Consider the following 26,830-nt stretch of genomic DNA (forward strand, 5'->3'; position numbering starts at 1 on the left):
TTCTTTAAAGATTATTTACAGCAGCTTTTCTAATGTAAATGTTTGCAGAATCAACTGGGAAACAACATACTTGAATGTGGAAAACATTGGTGGACAAAAATAGTGGCTTGACCAATTAAAAACATCCAGTATGCAGAAACGTCCTGTTAAGCAAAGTCTTTTTTTAAACTTAGAAATCTTTACACAAAAATGTATACAATAACATCAAAATGTCACTGGCTCTAGGATATTTCTAAAAACCTGTCCTACTGGTTTAGCATTTATTTTTAGGTTTAGTTTAGAACCCATCTTTGTCGAGCATAGCTTAGCAAAGGAAGCGATAGGATCTAACTACACAAAGACAGACTGTAAGTAAAAATATTTTTTACGATTCTTCTAGTTTTGTTAATACGGGTAACTTGAGTCACAGACATTTAAAGATACATTTGGCTTTAGGTTGTACGATGAAACTAATCAAGACAAAACCCAACTTGCTCTTCCCACTGATTCTGGCATTTCACATCATGTCTGTACATGCAGCAGGTAATGTCCCCGCTTGATACTGTTAAACCAAAAATTTCAAAATGCGTGTACCTATAGCTCAAGATTGTCTTCATTTACTCATCCTGATGTCATTCCAAGCTTTGAATGAGTTTCCTTTTTCTGAATCAGTATTTTGGTCTCATAATAAATCTCTAAAAATCCTAGATCAATTTACTTGAAATGCAATAATTGCACAAGATCATGCTTGTTTTTAAAGAATACCATTCCTATCCCATTTTCGTCTTTGCATGATGGTTTCACACTCCATTTCAGCTTCTCATGATGATGATGATTATGATGATGAAGTGCGAATCCTGATAGTGGGAATCAGAGGTCAGTCCAGATTCATCGCTGCAGATCTTCTGTCAGGAAGGAAAGACGGAGGAGAGGAGGACAGAGAGATTGTAAAGACTCCAGTAATTACAGACGAGGCTCGTAGAATAATGCTGGTCACTGGACCAAACCTCTGTGAGGAGGACACAGCGAGACAGACCTTCACAACAGCGCTGTTTCTCTCGCATCCTGGACCTCATGCCATTTTAATGGTTCTGAATCTGGAAGATCAACAATCACAACAGTGTGATATTGAGAAACGAGCCCAGGAGCTGCTGGGAGCAGAAGTCCTGCAGCACTGCATTGTTCTTCTGCTCCAAAATCACCAGGAACCTTTCACAGGAGCATCCAGAGGGATTGCTGGAGAAATGATCAACGCATGTGGAGGAAGATTTCACATCATGAGAGACTCTGAACCAAAACCTGCTGATAAAGCAGCTCTTATAGCAGAAATAGACAAGGTAGTTTGGCTCAATGATCACAGATTTTACTCAGTTTTGAGACAACTGTTACAGTTAGAAAGACTGGACCTTTTGAAAAGACTAAATGAAATAGATGTATACCTTAGAGAAAGTAATTTCTCATCTGCAACGTGTGACACTTTAGGAGTGGTCGGGTGGAGTCTGATCATTTCACTGATTGCAGTTGAGCTGACTACTGAACAGAAAGAAAGTATTTTAATTTTTGAGGCAACTTTAGTTGGACTTATGGCATTTATGTCATCTTTAAAAAATGCTCTAAATTCACATGTTGCTTTTTCTCTAAATCTGGCGTTGTGCTCCACAGTTGTGGCTGCCTTTATAAAGTATCTACCAGTGTGCAAGTCAAATGATACAGAAAAAAAAGTTACAGCTGACTTTTTTTTAAAATTTACAGTAGGTTTAGGTGTGATTCTTGGATCAATCGCTAGCATAAGGACTTTATCTGATGTTTTTGTTGCATGCTGTGCTGCTTTTGGGGTCACGATTGGAGCTTGGGAATTCATAATTTTATCATTCGAGCTCCAAAATCTAAATGTCCAAGAATTACTCCTGCTATTCCGGTTTTGTGCAGTGGCAGCTGAACTCTCAATGCTGTGTGTGATTGTGCTCAATGCTCTGTTTGGAGTGACGCTCACAATAATTCTGATATTAATCTTGATTGCAATTGCAATGCTCAAATCAGATCCCAACGAGAAGAAAACTGTTGTAATATTTTTTGTAATGTTTCCATGTGGTTGTGTGTTTATTGCTTCAGTTGTTCTGATTTTAGAGATGTTGTTGAATTTGCTTAAGGTATTTACAGAATATGTGCTTGGATCTTTCTTGTTTTATCCAGCATTACTGTTGGGTTCTTTAACGCTGAAAAAAGAGTCCAGAACGCCACTGTTGAGGATACAGCAAGACAGCAGGAGCAGATTCTCTCGTCTCCTCGACTTCACACCATTTTAATGGCCGTGAATCTGAAAAATAAAGAATCAGAACTGCGACATTGTGAAACAAGTTCTATATTGGTGTAAACTAATATTTTGAAGAAATATTATGTGCACTTGTTATTTTTATGGTCACATTAAAAAATAATCTGAATTAAAATGTGGCTGTTCTTGTAAATTTGCTTCATTTTTTAAATTTGAGAGTTTCATGACACTGACATCAAATCAGTAATTTTTTATTAATTCATGCTGTCTTAATTGTCCAGTGTAGTGTTCATAACAGATTTAGTATGGACCATGGGAATATTTACTATCATAAGGACCACACAAGGATTAACATATGGATTCACACAATTGAACCATATTTTCACATTTTGCACAAAAAGAGAAATTGATAGATATATTCTTTGGTTTTTCAACATTTTACATATTTTTGAACCCTCTCCAAGAATGACTATGATTTTGAGATCCATCTTTTCACACTGAGGACAACTGAGGGCCTCATACCAGGAGCCAGGCCAGAAATGTGGGTGGGCCTACATAAAACCGGATGGACAAAGTGTAGCATGAAAACTGCAAAACAGAACAAGATTCAATACACAATACTTATAAAGCATTGATTAACATTACTTTTTAATTTCAACATTTACTAATGCATTATTCAAATTAAAAGGTGAATCTGTTAACATTCGTACCTGAGCTAACAAATAGTTGTATTTTTATTAACTAAAGGAAACAAGGATTATTACTGTAACAAATATATTGCTAATTGTGAATGTTAGTTAATGCTAACATATAATTGTTAATATTAGCATCAGCATTGCGTGACTGTGTGTATAGTGTGTATTAGCATGTAGATTTCAAGTTCTGTACAGTCTAATCTCTAATTGTCATACCATATTCATTTTAAGAAATTCTTTGTATACACAAGATAGCGCCACTGATGGCAGCCTCTGTGGCGTGCTGCACAGTTGTTTTTATGTTTTTTGTTAGTTTGTCCTGTCTTTAGTTATATCCCTGCAATCAGTTTCACCAGAGACAAATTGCTGGACATTTGGCAGTACACTCCACCCGATATTTCCCCGGTTTTCGACTATTCTGATGTTTTGCTGGACATTGTAGTTGGTGGAGCAGCGGCGCTGTTCAGGCGCTTTAGGACGCGCAGATGGGGGAAGCGAGCCGGTGCGCTCGTGAAGCTCAGACAGCATGGATTTCGGACAGCATTGCCATCTGGCGAATCTCCGCTCTATACCAAATAAAACAGACAAACACCTTATGCTCTCCCGGACAAATAAGCATTTTTCAAACTCTGCTTCACTGTGTTTCTCGGAAACCTGGCTGAATGACACCAAGTCTGCTGGGCTTTCAGCTGATCAGAGAAGATCGCGACGCGGAATCAACGGGGAAATCGCGTGGTGGCGGGACATGCTTTTACATCAATGAAAGGTGGTGTAAAGATGTAACAGTGTTAAAGAAGATGTACTGTCTTGATCTAGAAGCGCTTTTCATTAACTGTAAGCCTTTATACTTGCCGTTGGAGTTTTGCTCATTCATTCTCGTGAGTGTTTACATTCCACCGCAAGCACACATGATCTGATCAGCTTTACAGAAACTCGCTGATAGGATCACAGAGACAGAGCAATAACACCCGGACTCTGTTTTAATAATTCTCGGGGATTTTAATAAAGCAAATCTCTCCCGTGAATTGCCAAAATACAGACAGCGTGTTACATGTCCCACCAGAGACAGTAATATACTGGACCACTGTTACACAACAATAAAGAATGCATATCACTCTGTTCCACGGACAGCTTTAGGACTCTCTGATCACTGTTTGGTTCATCTTATACCGACCTACAGGCAGAAACTGAAATCAGCTAAACCTGTATTAAGGACTGTTAAAAGATGGAGTAATGAAGCAGAGCAAGATTTCGACCTTACTGATTGGAGTGTTTTTGAAGCTGCTGCCAATGATCTGGACGAGCTCACAGAGACTGTAGCATCTTATATCAGTTTTTGCGAAGATATGTGCATTTCTACCAGGACTCATCTAACTTAAAACAAAGACAAACCGTGGTTAACTGCAAAACTCAGACAGCTCCGTCAGGCCAAAGAAGATGCTTACAGGAAGGGGGACAATGTCTTGTATAAACAGGCCAAATACACACTGGAAAAGGAGATCAGAGTAGCAAAGAGGAATTATTCTGAAAAACTAAGGATTCAATTCAATCAGTTCACTAATTATTTTGACTCAGCATCAGTGTAGAAAGGTCTGAAAGAGATCACCAACTACAAGACACCATCCCCATGCACTGTGGAGAATCAACAACTGGCAGACGATCTGAATGAGTTCTACTCCCCACACCCGCTCCGAACACCTCCCCACACAACCATTAACCCCCCCAGCAACCCACCTCTCCCCCACATCTGCACTTCAGATCAGTGAAGACGATGTGCACCAGGTCTTCCGGAAGCAGAAAAGGAAAAATGCACCAGTCTCAGATTGTGTTACACCAGTCTGTCTGAAATCCTGTGCTGAACATCTGCCTCCCATCTTCACACAGATCTTCAACAGATCACTGGAGCTGTGCGAAGTCCCTTCATGCTTAAAACGCTCCACCATCATCCCCATCCCAAAGAAATCCAAAATTACAGGACTAAATGACTACAGACCTGTGGCTCTAACGTCTGTGGTCATGAAGTTATTTGAAAAACTGGTGCTGGCCCACCTGAAGGACATTACTGGACCCTTACTGGATTTTCTTCAGTTTGCCTACAGAGCAAACAGGTCTGTTGATGATGCAGTCAACATGGGACTGCATTATGTTCTGCAACATCTAGACAGACCAGGGACTTATTTGTGGACTTCAGCTCGGCCTTTAACACTATGATCCCAATTCAGCTCTCCGTGCCCACCTCTGTCTGTCAGTGGATCAACAGCTTCCTGACAGACAGGCAGCAGCTAGTGAGGCTGGGGAAATTCTCATCCAGCACCCGTACTATCAGGACTGGAGCTCCTCAGGGCTGTGTTCTCTCCCCACTGCTTGTATATTGTGTCTGTGCTATTTTGCACATTGTCCATTCTGTATATTTGTACATTATTATTTTTTATTATTTGTATCCTGTCCTGTGGCTGTCATTCGGTGGAGGTTCTGTCACCGTAAAATTCCTCGTATGTGTAAACATGTCTGGCAATAAAGCTAATTCTGATTCTGAAATAGAAAAATACTTCCACACTTTGTATTTAACATTACATTGTATAGGTTATCTCATGTAGTTGGAACCAAATGTCTCAAATGTATAAACTTTTAAAAAATATTTAAATTCTGCAGACATTAGAATTAGAATAGTGTATTTTCATTTAAAGAATGTAATTGTTAATACCGTTTTTACACTAGTTTTGCCCTGTTCTACTTTTATTAAGCATTACTGTTCGGATTATTAACAGTAATTTGGAGGAACAGCGAAAGCATCAACTAAATCACAAATGACAAACTAAATTTGTTTTTGACCATTTTATGCTCGTAAGTTATTTTAGAAACTCAATGGTATTTATTAAACTAACCTGTTTCTTCCCAAGAAATGACTTTTAGCGGTATGCTAAATTAATATTATAAAGGCTAATAGTGACGTGCAATAAATTTTATGACAAAAGCAAAGATCTGTAACAAACTTAAGCATATAAAGTTGTTCAAATTAACTTTCATAAAGCCTGCTGTGACAGTAATATGGTACAGTGATGGTAATACTGTGGTACTTTACCTTGGTACAGATTGATTGCCTAATTACAAAAAAAAAACCTTTACAAAAATAAAAATGAAACTACAAAATTTAAGCTTGTTGTGGGCCTATAGAAATTAATGAACTAATAAATGAACGTAATCAACTTTTATTGATATACCTATTTAAATTTCTTTCAGTGGTCCTATTGAGCTTTCCTTTTACTTTGTAAATTAGTTCATACTTGAGTAACAATCCCTTGAACTTCAGAAGGGAAGTGAATGTTGAGAGTTAATCATAAACTCACAATCAACCCCTGAGTTAATAAAGTAAGTTCATAGTGAGCATTGTGAGAGCAAACCCAGATCGGTTTGCTTTTGTCAACTTGAAATCAACTAAATGTGACTCTCTTTGTGAGAAAGATCTGAGATTGAATGATGAAACTAACCAAGACAAAACTAAACAGGCTGCTTATATCGACTCTAGAATTTCACATCACATTTGCTCTCTCCTACTATTTAGCCAGGAATTAAATGTTTTTTTTATAAATTTTACTATAATACATAACTTATTTTTTTTTTTTACATATAACTTGATTTGTCAAATGTCAAAAACCATTTAAAATCAACAAATTCCATGCATATTTATTTTTATCCGTTGATACAGTTTTTACCTACAGTAACGTCCAGCCCTAACTTTCATTTTCCCATTCAAACTTGCCATGTCTCTGTTTTAACATCAGAACCAATGATGTTTGCAATCACTGATTTTACTGGACAAACAAACAATCCTCAATAGATACATATAGTTAAAAATAAATTGCCACTGTCCCAACATTGGGATCATTTGGAAGAAAATTTTATTTTTAATCTAGTAATCCTATACTTTGAGTACCCACTGGCACTGATGAGTGTTAACACGTTAATTTTGAATGCGTATCTTTTGTATGTGTAGACACACATTCTGGCGGTATTAAAATATAATGTCTGATTTTGGCATAGTGTACATTAGTGCACCATTACTACATCCTTCATAAATAAACATGTCTGATGATTGTATACATATATACCAATGTACCGTCGCGTCATATATGCAAAAATAATCTCAAATACAACGATTTCATTGGCTGCTGTGTGTTGTTGCGTTAAGGTGGACAAACAGTGTGTGTTGACATGGTCAAATTCCACGCGTTCCACTTAAATATTTTTGGCCCCACCTGCCTTCCATAATTCACAGAAGATCACATGTGACACAGACGCTTTTGGCAAGACTGGATTTTTTCCTGTTAAAAATCACTTTATATTTCAGATTCTCATGATGATGCTCCCTACTTTCACTTACTGTTCCTGTTATTTATACGGAAGGAATACAAATAAAACAGGAACATCTGTAAAAAAAAAAAAAAAAAAAAAAAGCAACAACCTCATTTGATAGGGTAAAATTTACATATTCTGACTGACTGAATTAGGACTCTGCTTTTACAAAAAATTGCCACTGGGTAACCATGGGCTTACTGCAAATAAAGCCAAAAAACAAAAATGTGATTACTAGTTAAATCATGGTGACCACAAATTACCATAGTTTAACCATGCTATTATAGTAAAACTGTGGTTATATAAATATGATATTAAAAAGAAAACATGGTTACTACACTTTTACTACAATAAAACCATGATTAATTTTCATAAGGGATGGCGCCTCTCAATATAAAGGTAAAATGTAACTAGGTTTCTATGGTATTTGTTATATAAACAGTAGCTTATGTGTATAAATACAAATGCACAAAAACAGCTTAACAACAACAAAAACACTGCAGGCTAATTACCTCTTTAAACCTTTTAAAACATGTCTACATATAATGTTCCCCACCTTTCTGCCACAATACCATATTTAGAGTTCATGTGATTACAGTTAATCCTTTCTGAAAGTTGGTAATTTGTGGATTTAAACTGGTCGTTTCTGCACAATGTTTCTCCTGTTTTACACGTCAGGGATGCTGAGAATCTCTGCGCTGTTTGAGCCAGTTTTAAGCTGGTATAAATCAGTGGTTTGTATCGGAGATCTCGTCTCGAATGCTTCACAGCTCTGTTTATAACAGTCACGTGATTGAGTGTGGTCAGTATTTGCTCTGAGCTCGTGCCAAGCTTTCTTCTGGTCTAGTTCCGCTTTTGCTGTTTAAATGCTTCTCATTCACAACAGAAATGGCAGCAGTTATCTGGCACCCGTGCGATCGCTACTTCAGTCTCACCGTTAGAAAAAAAAAACTTTCCAAACAACTTAAACTGGTTTAATATCTACTCTGACGTCGACTTGTGAAGCGTAGTTGTTTTAGCAAAACAAAAGACAGGACAGAGCTACACTTAAAGCGTTTTCTGAACTAACTGACTGTAAGTAAAACCTTATTTATAGCCTATTCTTATTTTAGTTAATACAGGTACCTTGAGTAACAGATATTCAAAGATGCATTTGGCTTTAGGTTGTACTGTGAAATTAACCAACAGAAAAGCCATCTTGCTCTTCACACTGATTCTGGTCTTCCACACCATAGCTGTACAAGCAGAAGGTAATGCACCTGCTCATTAGTGTCAGTATTTCATTTTAAACTTCTAAAAATGCTTACACAAGAGATAATAAGCCTTGTTTTCAAAGATTTCTTATATTGCATGACTGTTTCATACTATTCCAGCTTCTCGTGATGATGAAGTGAGGATCCTGGTCGTGGGAGTCAGAGGTCAGTCCAGATTCATCGCTGCAGATCTTCTGTCAGGAAGGAAAGACGGAGGACAGGAGGACAGAGAGATTGTAAAGACTCCAGTAATTACAGACGAGGCTCGTAGAATGATGCTGATCACTGGACCAAACCTCTGTGAGGAGGACACAGCGAGACAGACCTTCACAACAGCGCTGTTTCTCTCGTCTCCTGGACCTCACGCCGTTTTAATGGTCCTGAATCTAGAAGATCAACAATCACAACAGTGTGATATTGAGAAACGAGCCCAGGAGCTGCTGGGAGCAGAAGTCCTGCAGCACTGCATTGTTCTTCTGCTCCAAAATCACCAGGAACCCTTCACAGGAGCATCCAGAGGGTTTGCTGGAGAAATGATCAACGCATGTGGAGGAAGATTTCACATCATGAGAGACTCTGAACCAAAACCTGCTGATAAAGCAGCTCTTATAGCAGAAATAGACAAGTTGGTTTGGCTCAATGATCACAGATTTTACTCAGTTTTGAGACAAGAGTTAGAAACAGAAGAGACCAGTCAAGAAAAACATGACAATTCAGCAGAAACTGCACGATGGATTTTACTCCTTTTACTGAACGCTGCTTTTATTTTCACTAAAATAGTGCATGAGCATTTTCATTTTGCGGAAATACTATTTGTACTTGTTATTTTTACGGTCACTATAAGAAATATTCTCAATCCAGATGTTGCTGTTCCTTTAAATTTGATCCTATCTTCCACTTTCACAGTATCTGCTGCATATCATGACTTTGCAAATTCCCGACACGGACACCAAATCATAATGTTTTTAGTCATGATCTTTACATTTCCCAGTGTAGTGTTCATAGCAGGTCTAGGACTGACTGTAGGAACAGCTATCAGTATACGGACGTGGTCCGATGTGCTCATCGCGTGCCATGCTGCTCCTGGGGTCACATTCGGGGCTCATTTATACACTATTTACTCCATTATACCTGATCAAATACAAGCTCGGACAACTCTATTCTTTGCATTCAAGTTATTCCTGTTTTGTTTTGCTGGAGTGACGCTCTCAATGGGGTTTGTGACTGTATTTGCTCTGTTTGGTGTGGAGAGAACAATATTTCTGCTAATATTAGGATTTACAAAAGCGTTTTTCCATTTAAGGAGTGATGCTGTGAAATTAGTATTTTTCCTGATTTTTCCATGCTGTTGTGTATTTATTGGTTCCTTAATTTCATTTTTATGCTGTATATTATTTCATTATATTTTTGAAGGCAATAAGAGTGACTAAATCAAAAGACACTAACAGATTTTGGATCATAAGTTAATGCTGATTTTGATTTTAGAGTTATGTTAATAATTCAAACAAATATTGATGTTTCTTCAGTGATGGGTACTTTTGGGTACCTGTGTACTTTCAGGAAATAATCTCTCTTACAACACACGGTTTTATTTAATTTGTTTACTAACGAGCGTTTAACATCGGGTACACTGACATCATAGTAAAATCTTGAACATTTCCCATGCAATATTATTTCCACCACATTTTAAAAGATGTATTCTGTCTATCAGCGTTATGTGGCAAATTTTGTATTTATTTTTTTTAGCTGGAAGAAAACTATTTTCATAGTTTGAATTTTCTGTATGCAAATACACACATTAAACATATTTTGACACTTTATACATAATTTTGCATATAAAAAACTAATTTCTGAATTCTGCTGTTATGCATTTATCATATGCATTTTTAATATTCACTGTTTGTTTAGATCTCGTTTACTTGCTATACCGAATGTCTCAAACTCCTGACTGTCACATTCAGTGTAATGAGGAATGACTCTTAAACTCAAATGGTTATTGATTTAAATTCTTGATTTATTCTTGATCATCTATTAAAACATCAGCTGGACAAATGAACAAAGACACTCACTGTAACAGTCTGCAGTTGCTCTGGATAAAGATGTCTGCTAAATGTCCACTTACTTCCTCTGCAGCTCTGCAGACAACCCAATGCAGTTTTAATAGAAATAATTCAAATCATGTTGCTGTTGTGATTTTAACCAGCAGTGCAGATCAGTTCTTCTCAACTGGAGATTAAACGGCAAATAAACATAAAACAGAAAGTATAAAACTTGCAAATATATCTTAACAAATAGTAGTTGTTCATCAGTGTCATATCAGAACTAAATCATGCATCTCCATCATCAAAATTATTAAGAGCTATTGAAATACTATACCCATTAAAACACTGCTGCAAAATAAGTGGTTTTAAAGCACATGAAGATCCAGCGAAGTCTATAATCATTCTAGATTGATTTTACTGCTGTCAGCTTTGAGACAAATATGACAAGTCATACTGTTGATTCTTAGAGTATTTTAATTAAGTTCTACAGTGTGTAAACCAGGCCCGGATTGGCTAATCGGGACACTGGGAGGATTTCCGGTGGCCGGTCTGTTTTTTTTGGCCTTTGGCCGCGAGGGCCAGTACTGTCATGCCACTGGGGTTGAAATATAGATGCTGTCCCTAGACTGCCTGCACTCACAGCAGCCCCACTCTTTTGTTAATTTATCATTTTCTCGCAGCCCCACTCGCAGAGTGCAGCCTGCAGGTTGCCGTTCCGTATAATACTGAATCTTCCCGTTTTTAAGGCATCAAAGAAGTGTCCCTTCGGTCTACGGAACGCACAGTTTGTCCCGTATTTGCAGGCAAACGCCATATGAACACCAGGAATTATCAACTGATAACTAATTATTTTTTTGCACAAATCATAGTTTTATTTGTGAATGTAGCCGTTTGAGAAAGGCTTTAAGACCAAGCGGAATCCTCTGCCGGCTGCTCGTCTCGCGCAAAACGGCGAACCGTCTGCTTTTTGATTTTGCCAAATCAGTTTGGGCGAAACAGCTTGATCATGAGGCCAACATCCAGCAAGGCAGGAAAACATTCCATCTACCTGAGGGAAGACGTCTTTCACTTTTGTAATTTACTGCTGAAATACATTTAAAAAATTTAACTTCTAGCGTATTGTAATAAATTGAGCCACCACTAGGGCCCCACTGGCGAGCTTCTTTATTGCGGAATAACACCTGTGCTGGTCCGGGAGGAGCACACAAAACACACTCCAGAACAAGAATTACAAAAGAAATACACTTTTTATTAGCAACAATAGCAGCCGTATGCCATTGTCTCACTTAAATATCCTGATTACATATACTGGTCATATTATTTCATTAAACCGTGAACACACATTTAAAAGGGAACCCAAGTACTCATTCCAAATTCACTGCAAACTATAAATGGTGTGATATCTCATGCAAAGCACACTTAATTAGAAACTCCAAGCATCAATCACATGCCCTGTGCGTAATAACCAGCACAGGCAATCAACATACAATTTGGGAGGACAGTAATCACCAATGGCTGAACACACATAAATCATATAGAATGATTAAAATAATTTCGGTCTTCCCTGTCTACGTCTGACGACAACCTGCCGTCACTGTGAGGACTCAACCTTCCCCTCCACGGCAATGATAGGAAGGTCTCTTTCAACCAGCCCGCCAGGTCCACCTACACTCTCATCCCTATCTACCTAAATTTCCTCCAGGCCAATAAGTGGGACCCCGGTTTTCTTCACGCTAGCCATGGTGCTAGCCAACCACAAGCGCCACGGATCCCCTTTGTGAACCCAGCAGGCTTAGAAAACACTGCTTATCAGTCTCTTTCACAGTTCATTGTCAGACAACCGAGCCTCATCACCCCCCCCCCCCCCCCCCACCCCCATTTTAAAAGTATCCGAATATCGTTCATTGTCCACAGGTGTACTCGAAAAAATCTTTCCTTCAGTATTTGTCCGTAGCAGTGATGTCACGCACCGTCAATCAAATCATAATCATTACAGTATTCTTAAACTTGGTCCTTATTATAGAGAATGAGTAGCTACATCACTTTCTCATTCTCAACAGCCTAAGTTCTTTAATTGAACAATATGCATTTTCATTCACTATGGTTGAAATAGAATTTTAGTTAAAAAATGTATTGTTTAAAAAAAATTGCTTTATTGATTGACGTTTCATAGACGTTCAGTTGTTATGCTTTCAAATCTCATGCCATGTGTAGGCCTATGCATGTAATTTGACAGTATTTTTACTTCCTAATTTACTAGGCCTACTTGTGCAGTCACAATTCTATAATGGTACAATTTACTCGGGCCGATTACATTTTTTTTTTTGTATGACATGAAAATTATTTTTTTTATATAATAATTGTACATAAATAGTTTAAGCAAAACAAAAGTGATTTTTTTTTCTGGGAACTTTTTAACTGCAGGCAGACATACATTAGAGTACAAATATTTTGGGTGTCCCTTATTTTCTTTAAATAATAGTAGAAACAATGATGTATTTGACCTAATATACTCTGCATTTTTGACATATCTTGGGACAATAATCACACGCTTCATGTTTTTGATAGATTTAGCTCTGTTCTTGGGAACAATCATCAGCATCTGGACGTGGTCAGATGTGTTCATTGCGTGTTACGCGGCTCCTGGGGTCACATTCGGGGCTTTAGTATTAACAGCTGACAAAAACATTAGCCATGAATCTCCAATATTTATGGGCAGGTCATATCTGTTTTGTTTAGTGGGGGCAACACTCTCAGTGGGGTTTGTGAGCATCTTATTTCCACTGCTTGATGTGAAGATGAGAATATTTCTACTAATATTAGGATTTATTATGGCATGCGTGCATTTAATGAGTGGAATTTTACAGAATGTGTTCTGTTTCATTGTTATTATAGTGGTTTTTCCATGTGTTTGTGTGCTCATCGGTTCTCATGTTAGGGCTGATGATTAGTTTAATCAAGGTAATTATAGAAAACTTGCTCAGTTCTTTCCTGTTTCATGTAGCATTATTGGTTCATTAATAGTAATTTATCAATGGCTGACTGGATCAGAGTAAGTCACAAACAGTTTAACAGATTATGCGTATTTTAGTTCTAATTGTTGCTATACATCTCTGGATGAAAATATCTGATTAATATCCATTTTCTTCTTCTGCACCAATTCAGTTCTCTTGGAAATAATTCAGATTATGTTTCTGTTGTGATTTTTCACAGATGTTCTCACCTGGAGATTTAACTGTATGTAAATATTAAACAGACAGAATGAAACTTATTCTTTGTTTAATAGTGTCACATCAAAACTCATTAATCATGCTCCTCCTTAGTCTATGAATGGCTGGTCAAATAATGTAATACCCATTAAAACATTGCTGTACATTTTATTCACTGAGTACTTGGTTTTGAAGGTCTTTATCATTTTAAGATGTCTTAAATTTGGGGCCAGAAAACAAGAATTGTGATATGGCCTAAAGTGATTTTAAACTTAAAAAGAAGGAAATTTAATAAATCTGAACAATAAAAACAAAGATTATGCGATTGCTTATGATCTACTATTGATGATTTATGACATTGCTTACTTTACGCTATTCATATTGTGCTAATAATTTTCCAGGATATTATTGATCTTTCGGTTACAGAATAAACTGTATCTGGCTATATTATACCCTGTCACAAGAAGGAAAGACTAAGAACTTCATTTAGCACATTCATTACATGGACTTCACTAGTATCGGCACAATAATCTGTTTATTACTTTTATTTACGCATTTTTGTTGCACCAACAATATCCAATCTTGATCTACCTCTATTTTTTATGTACGAATATATAACATTCACCAGTTTCAATATACAGTGGGGCAAATAAGTATTTCATACACTGCCGATTTTTCAAGTTTTCCCACTTACACAGAATGGAGAGATCTGTAAATTTCATCGTAGGTACACCTCAACTGTGAGAGACAATATAAAAAAAATCCAAAAAAATCACATTGTATGATTTTTGTATAATTAATTTCCATTTTATTGCATGAAATAAGTATTTGATACAACTTTATATTTGGTACAGAAACCTTTGTTTACAATTACAGAGGTCAGATGTTTCCTGTAGTTCTTGAGCAGGTTTGCACACACTGCAGCAGGGATTTTGGCCCACTCCTCCATACAGGTCTTCTCCAGATCTTTCAGGTTTTGGGGCTGTCGCTGGGCAACACGGAGTCTCAGCTCCCTCCATAGATTTTCTATTGGGTTCAGGTCTGGAGACTGGCTAGGCCACTCCAGGACCTTGAAATGCTTCTTACGGAGCCACTCCTTGGTTGCCCTTGCTGTGAGTTTGGGGTCATTGTCATGCTGGAAGACCCAGCCACAACCCATCTTCAATGCTCTTACTGCAGGAAGGAGGTTGTTGCCCAAAATCTCACGATACATGGCCCCATCCATCCTCCCCTCAACACGGTGCAGTCGTCCTGTCCCCTTTGCAGAAAAGCACCCCCAAAGCATGATGTTTCCACCTCCATGCTTCACGGTTGGGATGGTGTTCTTGGGATTGTACTCATCCTTCTTCCTCCAAACACGGCAAGTGGAGTTTATACCAAAAAGTTATATTTTGGTCTCATCTGACCACATGACCTTTTCCCATGCCTCCTCTGGATCATCCAGATGGTCTTTGGTAAACTTCAGAAGGGCCTGGACATGTGCTGGCTTGAGCAAATTCAAATTCAAATTCAAATTTTATTTGTCACATACACAGTCATACACAGTACGATATGCAGTGAAATGCTTGTACGGCAGCCAGTGACCTTAAAAAATATTAATAAGAAGAAATACAAAAGAAAATAAATTTAACTAGTAAATAAACTGTACAAATAAGGGCATATATATATATATATATAAAAATTTTAAAGTGGCAATGCAAAAGTGACTTATGAAACGTTAAAGTGACTTATGAAGTGTCATGTGCAATGGTTCAGATATATAAATATGTATTGCATGAATGTGTCCATGATTGTCCAGTCAATGTCAATGTTCCAAAGATATTACTCCTGTGTGATGGTGTGATTGAGAGACCTTATCGCCTGCGGGAAGAAGCTCCTCCTCAGTCTCTCTGTGTTTGTCTTCAGGGAGCGGAATCGCTTCCCAGACCGCAACAGAGAGAACAGTCCATTGTTGGGATGGCTGAGGTCCTTTACGATCTTCCTGGCCTTGGTCCAGCACCGCTTGCTGTAGATTGAGTGCAGGTCAGGGAGTTCGGTGCGGATGATGCGCTCAGCTGATCGCACCACCCTCTGTAGAGCTCGTCTGTCCTGCATGGTGCTGTTTCCAAACCAGGTCGTGATGTTTCCCGTCAGGATGCTCTCTATGGTACAGGAGTAGAAATTCCTGAGCACTTTAGAGGGCAGTCTGAAGTCTCTCAAGCGTCTGAGGTGGTAGAGACGTTGCCGGGTCTTTTTCACCACGGTGTTGATGTGACAGGACCATGACAGGTCCTGCGTGATGTGAACACCGAGGTATCGGAAGCTGTCCACTCTCTCCACTGGGCTCCTGTTGATGATGGGGGTCTGGTAGTTCCTCTCTTGCTTTGTACTAAAGTCCACTATCAGCTCCTTTGTCTTGCTGACGTTCAGGAGGAGATTGTTCCTCTGGCACCAGTTCTCCAGATTTACAATCTCCTCTAGGTAGGCCGACTCATCATTGTTGGTGATCAGGCCCATCACGACAGTGTCGTCAGCAAACTTGATGATGACGGTGGAGTTGGTAGTGGCCACGCAGTCGTGGGTGTACAAAGAGTACAGCAGGGGGCTCAGAACACAACCCTGGGGGGCTCCAGTGCTGAGGGTGAGTGAGGCTGAGACATGTCCGCCCATCCTTACTGCCTGTGGTCTGCCAGTCAGAAAATTGGAGATCCACTGACACATTGATGAGCTGAGTCCCAGGTGCTCCAGCTTGGTGGTGAGTGTGGAGGGAATTATGGTATTAAATGCAGAGCTGTAGTCGATGAAGAGCATTTTAACATAATTCCCTTTCCTAGTGTCCAGGTGAGTAAGTGATGTGTGGAGGAGATGTGAGATTGCATCGTCTGTGGAACGGTTCTGGCGGTATGCAAACTGTAGTGGGTCGAGTGTGTCCGGTAGTGAAGAAATGATGAAGTCTCTGACCAGGCGTTCAAAGCACTTCATCACTACTGAGGTGAGGGCTACAGGGCGATAGTCGTTGAGAGAAGCAGGATGAGGTTTCTTCGGGACAGGAACAATGATGGACTCTTTGAAGCATGTGGGGATCACCGACTGAGATAAAGAGATGTTGAATATCTCTGTGAACACAGGTGCTAGCTGGTCTGCGCAGGCTCTGAGAATACGACCTGAGATGCCGTCTGGTCCTGCTGCTTTCCTGGTGTTCACTCTCTTGAAGGCTCTCCTCACGTCATGCTCGGAGATGATGAACGCGTTTCCGGTACTGGCAGAGTCTTCCTGTCTGTAGCCGTTAGCGTCGTTAGCATTAGCATTGCTAGCGGCGTTAGCTGCAGCCTCGAAGCGAGCATAGAAGGTGTTCAGCTCGTCTGCCAGAGTCGCGTCCACGTTCGTCATACCGGTTGTTGGTGTTTTATAGTCCGTAATTGTCCTTAATCCCTGCCACAGGCTCCTAGAGTCACTCTGTTGGAGCTGTGACTCTAGTTTTCTCCCGTAGCGCTGCTTCGCCTCTTTCACCGCCTTCCGGACGTTGTATGATGCAGCCTTGTATGGTTCCATGTCCCCCGACGCAAGTCCCGTGTTGTAGGCAGCGGTGCGAGATCTCAGAGCGTCGCGGATGGTTTTATCCACCCACGGCTTCTGGTTGGGAAACGTTCTAATAGTCTTTTTTTCCACGGTATCATCCGCTAGTTTCCCGATGAATCCCACAACCGCTTCCGTAAACACGCTGACGTCATCATCGGAGCTGTTTCGGAACATGTCCCAGTCTGCGTCATCAAGTGCGTCCTGTAACGCGGCCAGCGATTGGTCCGTCCAGCGCGCGACCTCCCTCTGAACCGGGACTCCCTGTTTCAGCCTTTGTTTGTATTTTGGCATGAGGAAGATGGCCAAAATACAAACATCATCAAGGGGGACCTTGCGCGCTGCAGGATTTTAATCCATGACGGTGTAGTGTGTTACTAATGGTAACCACTGAGACTGTGGTCCCAGCTCTCTTCAGGTCATTCCGTGTAGTTCTAGGCTAATCCCTCACCTTTCTCAGGATCATTGTTTCTCCACGAGGCGAGATCTTGCATGAAGCCCCAGTCCGAGGGAGATTGACAGTCATCTTGAATTTCTTCCATTTTCTAATAATTGCGCCACCAGTTGTTTCCTTCTCACCAAGCTGTTTGTATATTGTCCTGTAGCCCATCCCAGCCTTGCGCAGGTCTACAATTTTGTCCCTAGTGTCCTTAGACAGCTCTTTGGTCTTGCCCATAGTGGAGAGGTTGGAGTCTGATTGATGGAGTGTGTGAACAGGTGTCTTTTATACAGGTAACGAGTTCAAACAGGTGCAATTAATACAGGTAATGAGTGGAGGATAGGAGCGCTTCTTAAAGACAAACTAACAGGTCTGTGAGAGCCAGAATTCTTGCTGGTTGGTAGGTGATCAAATACTTATTTCAAGCAATAAAATGGAAATTAATTATTCAAAAATCATACAATGTGATTTTCTGGATTTTTTTTTTTAAATATTCTGTCTCTCACAGTTGAGGTGTACCTACGATGAAAATGACAGATCTCTCCATTCTTTGTAAGTGGGAAAACTTGAACAATCGGCAGTGTATCAAATACTTATTTGCCCCACTGTATATTTAATAAAACATGTCTTGAGTATTTAAAGTAAAACAGTTTTGCAGCTGAATGTGTGTCTGTTTAATTAAGTAAAATAATCCGTAATGCATGATTTATTTTCAAATTGAATAGGTTTGTTTTGTGTGGACATGCAATACCTATTTTATTTGTGCAGATCTTAGATTTGAAAAGCTCTGCACTTAACCTGAAGTAGTAACAGATGTATTATGTTTTAGATGTTTTACAGTACACTCTAAAAAAAATGGTGCTATATAGCACTAAAAGTGGTTCTTTGGCTGGTAATCATAGGGGAAACACTATTGGTGCAGTATAGCACCAAATCTTGGTGCTTCAGTGGTTCTTCAGTGGTTCTTTGGGGTGATTAAGGTGCTATATAGCACCACTGCCATACAAAGAACCTGTTAAGCCCCTTTAAAGGTTCTTTACGAACCAAAGAACCACTGTTGGTGCTGTACAGCACCATTTTTGTTGAAGAAATACAATGCAATATGGCACCTCATATGGTTTAGCACCATTTGACAAAAGTGCTGTATAGCACCTGTAAAGATATGGTGCTATATAGCACCAAAAGTGTTTCCCCCTATGATTACGAGCCAAGAACCACTTTTAGTGCTATATAGCACCATTTTTTTTTTTTTTTTTTTAGTGTATACATGGAAGATTGTTTATGTGCTGAGAGTATATGAAATTGTCTTAAATTAAATGGCATCTCAGAACTTGCATGTCAGCAATGTCTCATTTACCATCCATTTTCATTGTACAGAGTGAACATCCTGCTAAACATCTTTTGTGTTTGACAAGTACTACAAGATTTGCAATGACACAAGACTGACTCCAGCTTCAGTCCACTCCTTGTGAAGCTCTCCCAAGTGTTTGAATCAGCTTTGCTTGACAGTATTCTCAAGCTTGCGGTCATCCCTGTTGCTTGTGCACCTTTTCCTACCCAAATTCTTCCTTTCAACTTTGCATTTAATATGCTTTGATACAGCACTCTGTAAACAGCCACACCCTTCAGTAATAACCCTCTGTGACTTACCCTCTTTGTGGAGGGCGTCAATGTTCATCTTCTGGATCATTGCCAAGTCAGCAGTCTTCTCCATTATTGTGGTTTCAAAAAGACCAAGAGATACCCTGAATTTATACTGTAGGGATGGTCATTAATTGAAACTCAAATGTAAATATTCTAATTTTTCGAGATACTGATTTCTGACTTTCATGAGCTGTAAGCTCTAATCAACAAAATTAAAACAAAAAAACGTTTGAAATGTTTTACTTCACATGCAATGAATCTAAAATATATGAAATTTTCACTTTTTGAAAAAATTAACTTTTTTACGACATTCTAATTTATTGAGATGCACCTGTATATTTCAACCCCAGTGGCATGACAGTACTGGCCCTCGCGGCCAAGGGCCAAAAAAACAGACCAGCTCACCGGGAATCCTCCTGGTGCTCCCGATTAGCCAATCCGGGCCTATATATGAGAGAGAGAGAGCAGATACTAAGCTTCTGAAGATCAGATGAGAAATGCTAGAGTAAAAATGAGAGGCCTCTTTAGTTTTGTCTTGGTTAATTTCTTCATTTAATCTAAGATCTTTCTCAGAAAGCAAATCACATTTAGTGATTTCAAGTTGATAAAAACAATTTAGATTTCAAGTTGATAAAAACAAACAGATCTGGGTTTGGTCTCACAATGTTTGCTACAAAATGTCTTTATCAACTTGGGTCCAGGAGAGTTGTGAGTTGCTCAGTTGTGACATTTTATTTTATCCTCTTCAGGGGCTTTCTGAACTGTATAATCAGCAGTAAAGAACCCAACAGTAATACTGGATAAAACAAGAATGAACTTAGGAAGTATTCCATATATATTTTAAGCAAACTCAACAACATCTCTAAAATCAGAACAACTGAAGCAGTAAGCACAAAACCACATGGAACCAGCACTAAGTCAATAGCAGTTTTGTGCATGTTGGGATCTAATATGAACAATGCAATTGCGATCATGATTATTAGTAGAATTATTGTGAGCTTCACTCTAAATAGAGCAGAGAGCACAATCACACACAACACTGTGAGTTCAGCACACACTGCACAAAACAGAAATAATAGCAATAATTCTCTGACATTCAGTTTTCGGAGATTCAATGGTAAATTTAAGAATTAATGAGTTCCTATTGTGACTCCAAAAGCAGCACAGCATCCAATGAAAACATCAGGCAAAGTCCTTATGCTAGTGATTGATCCAAGGGTTATTCCTAAACCTACTGTAAATATAAACTCTGTTCTGAATTTTTCTTTGTTGCTTGACTTGCGCATTGGGAAATATTTTATAAAGGCAGCAGCAAATGTGGAGCACAGAGCCAAATTTAGTGCAAACGCAACATGTGGATTCAAAGCATTTCTTAAAGACACCATAAATGTGACAAGTCCAGCTAAAGATGCCTCAAAAATTAACATTGTGTGCTTCTGTTCAGTAGCCAGAACAATAGCAATCAGTGAAATGATCAAACTCCATCCAACCACTCCTAAAGTGTCACGCATTGCAGATGAGACCTGACTTTCTCCAAGTTTGCCATCTATTTCTTTTAGCCTCTGTAAAAGTTCCATCTTTTCTTTTTCTAACTCTTGTGTCAATACGGAGTAAAATCTGTGATCATTGAGCCAAACTAACTTGTCTATTTCTGCTATAAGAGCTGCTCTTTCAGCAGGTTTTGGTTCAGAGTCTCTCATGATGTGAAATCTTCCTCCACATGCGTTGATCATTTCTCCAGCAATCCCTCTGGATGCTCCTGTGAAAGGTTCCTGGTGATTTTGGAGCAGAAGAACAATGCAGTGCTGCAGGACTTCTGCTCCAAGCAGCTCCTGGACTCGTTTCTCAATATCACACTGTTGTGATTGTTGATCTTCCAGATTCTGGACCATTAAAATGGCGTGAGGTCCAGGAGACGAGAGAAACAGCGCTGTTGTGAAGGTCTGTCTCGCTGTGTCCTCCTCACAGAGGTTTGGTCCAGTGACCAGCATCATTCTACGAGCCTCGTCTGTAATTACTGGAGTCTTTACAATCTCTCTGTCCTCCTCTCCTCCGTCTTTCCTTCCTGACAGAAGATCTGCAGCGATGAATCTGGACTGACCTCTGACTCCCACGACCAGGATCCTCACTTCATCATCACGAGAAGCTGAAGAGAAAGATGAAAATATTAGAAAATATTATTTGAATTAAAAGTGAATGATCTGCTAACCTTACAGTGTTTGAATGAGAAAATTGTTTATGTAATCCATTGTATGTTTAACACTCTGGTGCATGTTAATTTAATGCAATGTTTTATTTAGTTAGTTAAACAGGCACACTGGCTTACCTACAAACTGCCGCTGACTCTCATTACAGCCATGAATACATGGTGTACACTGGATTTATTTTTAGCTATATGGAAGGTAGACTACAAATATGATAATTAAAAGGAGATCAGGTACACGTTTATATTACCTTCAATCTTTATAGATGTGATGCGAAATATAAGAATCAGTGTCAGGATCCATTTCGCTTGTTTCCTGTTTATTTTCATGTTTCAGCCTGGGAAATAAAGCCACTCTTACTTGCTTTCCAAACTCTTTGAATTGAATGCATGATCTTACAGTAAATCTTTAGCATCGTTATTACTTACAGCAGGTCTTTTATTTAACAACACTGAGTGCAGCTGAATCCTGTATCTTAGTTTGTAAAGTGAAAGTTTCACTTTTATTTCCGCTTGCGTGCTTCTCGTGTTACAGCTACATCCATATTAAGCAGAGAGTTGTATTTCCACTTTAAATGAGTAATGATACAAGTAACCGAGGCTGAACAACTTCGGCAAGCTGGCTTTTAAACAAACTCTTTTCATGAGTATTCACGCACACTCATGTCCCGCCCCCTGAGCTAAAAACATGTAACATGATTGGTTAGGGAAAAAGGCCAGGCGCCCGAAATGAACGTTCTGATTGGTTTTTGAGTCAAAGCTGTCAGTCCTGCTCGTGCGGTACTAAACTCATGAAAAGAGTTTGTTTAAAAGCCAGCTTGCCGAAGTTGTTCAGCCTCGGTTACTTGTATCATTACTCATTTAAAGTGGAAATACGACTCTCTGCTTAATATGGATGTAGCTGTAACACGAGAAGCACGCAAGCGGAAATAAAAGTGAAACTTTCACTTTACAAACTAAGATACAGGATTCAGCTGCACTCAGTGTTGTTAAATAAAAGACCTGCTGTAAGTAATAACGATGCTAAAGATTTACTGTAAGATCATGCATTCAATTCAAAGAGTTTGGAAAGCGAGTAAGAGTGGCTTTATTTCCCAGGCTGAAACATGAAAATAAACAGGAAACAAGCGAAATGGATCCTGACACTGATTCTTATATTTCACATCACATCTATAAAGATTGAAGGTAATATAAACGTGTACCTGATCTCCTTTTACATGATCATATTTGTAGTCTACCTTCCATATAGCTAAAAATAAATCCAGTGTACACCATGTATTCATGGCTGTAATGAGAGTCAGTGGCAGTTTGTAGGTAAGCCAGTGTGCCTGTTTAACTAACTAAATAAAACATTGCATTAAATTAACATGCACCAGTGTTAAACATACAATGGATTACATAAACAATTTTCTCATTAAAACACTGTAAGGTTAGCAGATCATTCACTTTTAATTCAAATAATATTTTCTGATATTTTCATCTTTCTCAAATTCAAATTCAAATTCAAATCAAATTCAAATTTTATTTGTCACACACATATACATACGTAGTACGACATGTAGTGAAATGTATTGTACGACTGTCCAACAAATTGTCCAACAAAATTAGAAAAACCTCAAGTTTACAAAAATACAAATAGAAAAAGTACAGTAAACATATATACAGAAATAAACTAGCAATAAAATAAAATAACAAATAGATATGAGAATAAAAATAGATATTAGGAATAAAAAATAGAATATGATTCTATATAGATTCTATAAAAAGTAAAGTGTATGTCAGTGGTAAAGTGTCCGTGTGCAGTGCAGTGCAGTAAAGTGTATAAGTGAGTAAAAGGAATACTAAAGACAAAGACAAATGGTATGTATTCTCTTCAGCTTCTCGTGATGATGAAGTGAGGATCCTGGTCGTGGGAGTCAGAGGTCAGTCCAGATTCATCGCTGCAGATCTTCTGTCAGGAAGGAAAGACAGAGGACAGGAGGACAGAGAGATTGTAAAGACTCCAGTAATTACAGACGAGGCTCGTAGAATGATGCTGGTCACTGGACCAAACCTCTGTGAGGAGGACACAGCGAGACAGACCTTCACAACAGCGCTGTTTCTCTCGTCTCCTGGACCTCACGCCATTTTAATGGTCCTGAATCTAGAAGATCAACAATCACAACAGTGTGATATTGAGAAACGAGCCCAGGAGCTGCTGGGAGCAGAAGTCCTGCAGCACTGCATTGTTCTTCTGCTCCAAAATCACCAGGAACCCTTCACAGGAGCATCCAGAGGGATTGCTGGAGAAATGATCAACGCATGTGGAGGAAGATTTCACATCATGAGAGACTCTGAACCAAAACCTGCTCAAAGAGCAGCTCTTATAGCAGAAATAGACAAGTTGGTTTGGCTCAATGGTGACAGATTTTACATGGCACTGAATCAAACTCAACTGTTAGAAGCTGAAAGGCTGGAGCTTTTACAGAGGCTGAAAGAAATAGACGGCAAACTTGGAGAAAGTCAGGTCTCATCTGCAATGCGTGACACTTTAGGAGTGGTTGGATGGAGTTTGATCATTTCACTGATTGCTATTGTTCTGGCTACTGAAAAGAAGCACACAATGTTAATTTTTGAGGTAACTTTAGCTGGACTTGTCACATTTATGGTGTCTTTAAGAAATGCTTTGAGTCCACATGTTGCGTTTGCACTAAATTTGGCTCTGTGCTCCACAGTTGCTGCTGCCTTTATAAAGTATTTCCCAATGCGCAAGTCAAGCAACAATAGCAAAATTGGAACAGAGTTTTTATTTACAGTAGGTTTAGGTGTGACTCTTGGATCAATAGCTAGCGTAAGAACTTTGTCTGATGTTTTTGTAGCATTCTGTGCTGCTTTTGGAGTCACAAACGGTGCTTTTGCATTTTTAAGTTTACCATTTGAGTTAAAAAAACTGAATGAACGAGAATTATTCCAGTTATTTCTGTTTTGTGCAGTAGGTGCTGAACTCACAATGTTGTGTGTGGTTGTTCTCAGTGCTCTGTTTGGAGTGACGCTCACAATAATTTTGATAATAATCATGATTGTAATTGCATCTAACAATTTAGATCTTGACATGCAGAACACTGTAATTAAGGTACTTCTTCCTTCAGTGATTTTCTCATGTGCTTGTGTGTGTATTGGTTCAGTCGTTCTGACTTTAGAGATGTTGTTGAGTTTTCTTAAGGTATGTATTGAATACCTGGTCGGTTCGTACTTGTTTTATCCAGCGTTATTGCTTGGTACTTTAATGCTGATCTGACATTCTGTGTCATGATTGTGAAATGCATCTTTCTCTATTGATGACTTCAAAATTAACTGTGGACTCTGAAAGCAATATTTAAATTAGGCTATATATTTAAGCAATATTTAAGTAGATATTATAGCTTGCTTTGTTTTTGAAGGCTCTTGTAAACGTTTGTGACTGATATCATCAGCCAATCAATGTTGTCATGACGTCATTTATTTACCAACAAGCTGTTAAGTTACAGCTCAGCTGATTGGCTCAAATTATCCGACTACTGCACCCATGAGCAAAAATTTAAAACTGTGTACGTTCAATTGGATGAGTATTAAATATTATAGACGTCATTGCATTCTTGGATTGGCTGTTTTCAGTCTTTTGATTTACTTTAAGTGTTTTCATAATGTGAACATGATTTTGCATTATTGCCAGACATATGATTTAATTATGTGCAAACTTTTGGTTTCCGTCCATGAAGTGCCAAAAAAATTATAACAACAAATAAAAAGTTGTTTTTGAGATGTTTGAGAAGCCTCTTTCATTTTTAAAGTATTTGATTCATTTAAGATTCATCTTATCTTGTATTGAACACAGAACATTTTTAATATTGATTAAAATATATTTTTCTACTTTTTTCATTGTGTTTTGTTAGATTCATGCTTAAAAGAAAAATAAACAATTTGCTAGTGAAAAGAAAAATAAGCTAAATTCAATTCAATATTTTTTTTTTTCAGGCAGGCAGGTTTTATATGTAGTATTTTACTGTATTTCATGAATTTTCATTATATTATGCATTTTTCCACATACTTCAGACACTGAATTCTGGCATAATGGCTAATGATAATCAACCTTTGCCATCAAAGGAATAAATTACATCTTATATTCCAATACTACAATTGAACCATTACACAATTTTAAATTTTTACTGTATTTTTGATTGATTAAATGTAGCCTTGATGAGCAGAAAAGACTCTTTCAAAAATATTTAAAAAATCTTACAGGAATCAAACTTGTAAATGGTAACGTAAAAGTGTAAACTATTCTTAATTCTAGTTTCCTGTATCTTCTTTACACATTGGCAACTTTTTTCAAAAAAGTAGTAGAACGTCTAGTGGTTTTGTGTTGATGTTTAAGTTATTATTGATTGTTTGTGGTAAAAATGAAACCCTCTTAAACCAGCCTAAAGTGTGTAGCTGGTCTCCCAGTCTGACTGATCTGATTAAGTCAGTCTGTTTTGAGGTCTTAGAGAGGTTTGGGGTGCTTCAGTTGGCCGGTTAAACCAATTAAGACCAACAAACCACTTTAGGCTTTAAGTCGTTTTTTCTCAAGAGTCCAATTAAGCTTGTCCAAGAAGGAAGTTGGACAATCATCTTTTACGAACTTTTAGCTCTGTACGCGTGCTTGTGTTTTGACAGATCACTGAGCTAAACGCTAAATTGAAGCTGATTTACAGAGGACACGTTGTCCCTGAAGATTCATGGTTTGTATAAAACCCTCTTACACAGCAGCCCCTTGAGAGCCACGTAAACAGACTATTGGAGTTTTCAAGGCCTCCCCACTTCATCTCACACACACGGGTTATTTCCTGTAGCGACACTAAGGTCGGGAGATCGCTTTGAAAGAAAGCACAAGCTTTCAAACGACAATGGATTATCAAGAAAGCAGATACGGTGGAAAAACAAACGTTCAAAGGTGAACTACAAAGCACCTGTGAACAATGAGATTATTCCTTCCTTTGTCTCTGGGGCTTCAGGCATTTTTAATATTGGAGATTTAAGATATTGGGAACGTTTATAATGACTCATTTAGATATTAAAGCAACATTCAGTTCCCAGAGCCACAGAGCAGCAAAACAGATGAGTTACAAAGTAAAAAAAATAATAATAAAAAAATCCTATATTGTTATTATAGTTATTTTTCATATGGA

The 26,830-nt window shown here is 38.5% G+C and overlaps 4 protein-coding genes across 6 annotated transcripts; 3 read left to right on the forward strand and 1 right to left on the reverse strand.

Moving 5' to 3' along the window:
• The first annotated feature begins 280 nt into the window (after positions 1-280).
• On the forward strand, positions 281-2,422 carry LOC306866396 (uncharacterized protein). Its single transcript, XM_079411582.1, has 3 exons — positions 281-347; positions 436-522; positions 796-2,422. Exons 2-3 carry the CDS (start codon positions 444-446, stop codon positions 2,283-2,285), a joined length of 1,569 nt encoding a protein of 522 aa, XP_079267708.1. The 5' UTR covers positions 281-347; positions 436-443; the 3' UTR covers positions 2,286-2,422.
• Positions 2,423-8,342: 5,920 nt separating this feature from the next.
• Positions 8,343-10,369, forward strand: LOC306866620 (uncharacterized protein). The gene is made up of 3 exons (XM_079411885.1): positions 8,343-8,373; positions 8,463-8,549; positions 8,673-10,369. The coding sequence occupies exon 3, from the start codon at positions 8,825-8,827 to the stop codon at positions 9,980-9,982; it is 1,158 nt and encodes a 385-aa protein (XP_079268011.1). The 5' UTR covers positions 8,343-8,373; positions 8,463-8,549; positions 8,673-8,824; the 3' UTR covers positions 9,983-10,369.
• Positions 10,370-19,973: 9,604 nt separating this feature from the next.
• On the reverse strand, positions 19,974-22,314 carry LOC306866335 (GTPase IMAP family member 6-like). Of its 2 annotated transcripts, XM_079411459.1 has the most exons (3): positions 22,074-22,314; positions 21,896-21,982; positions 19,974-21,587 (listed from the first exon to the last, which is right to left on the reverse strand). In XM_079411459.1, exons 2-3 carry the CDS (start codon positions 21,972-21,974, stop codon positions 20,572-20,574), a joined length of 1,095 nt encoding a protein of 364 aa, XP_079267585.1. In that variant the 5' UTR covers positions 21,975-21,982; positions 22,074-22,314; the 3' UTR covers positions 19,974-20,571. The 2 variants fall into 2 exon arrangements, with proteins under 2 accessions (XP_079267585.1, XP_079267586.1); XM_079411460.1 differs by having other exon boundaries at positions 21,896-22,305.
• A 76-nt stretch (positions 22,315-22,390) lies between these two features.
• Positions 22,391-25,429, forward strand: LOC306866467 (uncharacterized protein). Of its 2 annotated transcripts, XM_079411697.1 has the most exons (3): positions 22,396-22,651; positions 22,743-22,829; positions 23,522-25,429. In XM_079411697.1, the coding sequence occupies exons 2-3, from the start codon at positions 22,751-22,753 to the stop codon at positions 24,919-24,921; spliced, it is 1,479 nt and encodes a 492-aa protein (XP_079267823.1). In that variant the 5' UTR covers positions 22,396-22,651; positions 22,743-22,750; the 3' UTR covers positions 24,922-25,429. The 2 variants fall into 2 exon arrangements, with proteins under 2 accessions (XP_079267822.1, XP_079267823.1); XM_079411696.1 differs by having other exon boundaries at positions 22,391-22,829; positions 23,522-25,423.
• Positions 25,430-26,830: the final 1,401 nt, after the last annotated feature.

This window comes from Barbus barbus (genome assembly GCF_936440315.1).
Source record: "Barbus barbus genome assembly, chromosome: 48".
In the NCBI taxonomy this organism is placed as follows: Eukaryota; Metazoa; Chordata; class Actinopteri; order Cypriniformes; family Cyprinidae; genus Barbus; species Barbus barbus.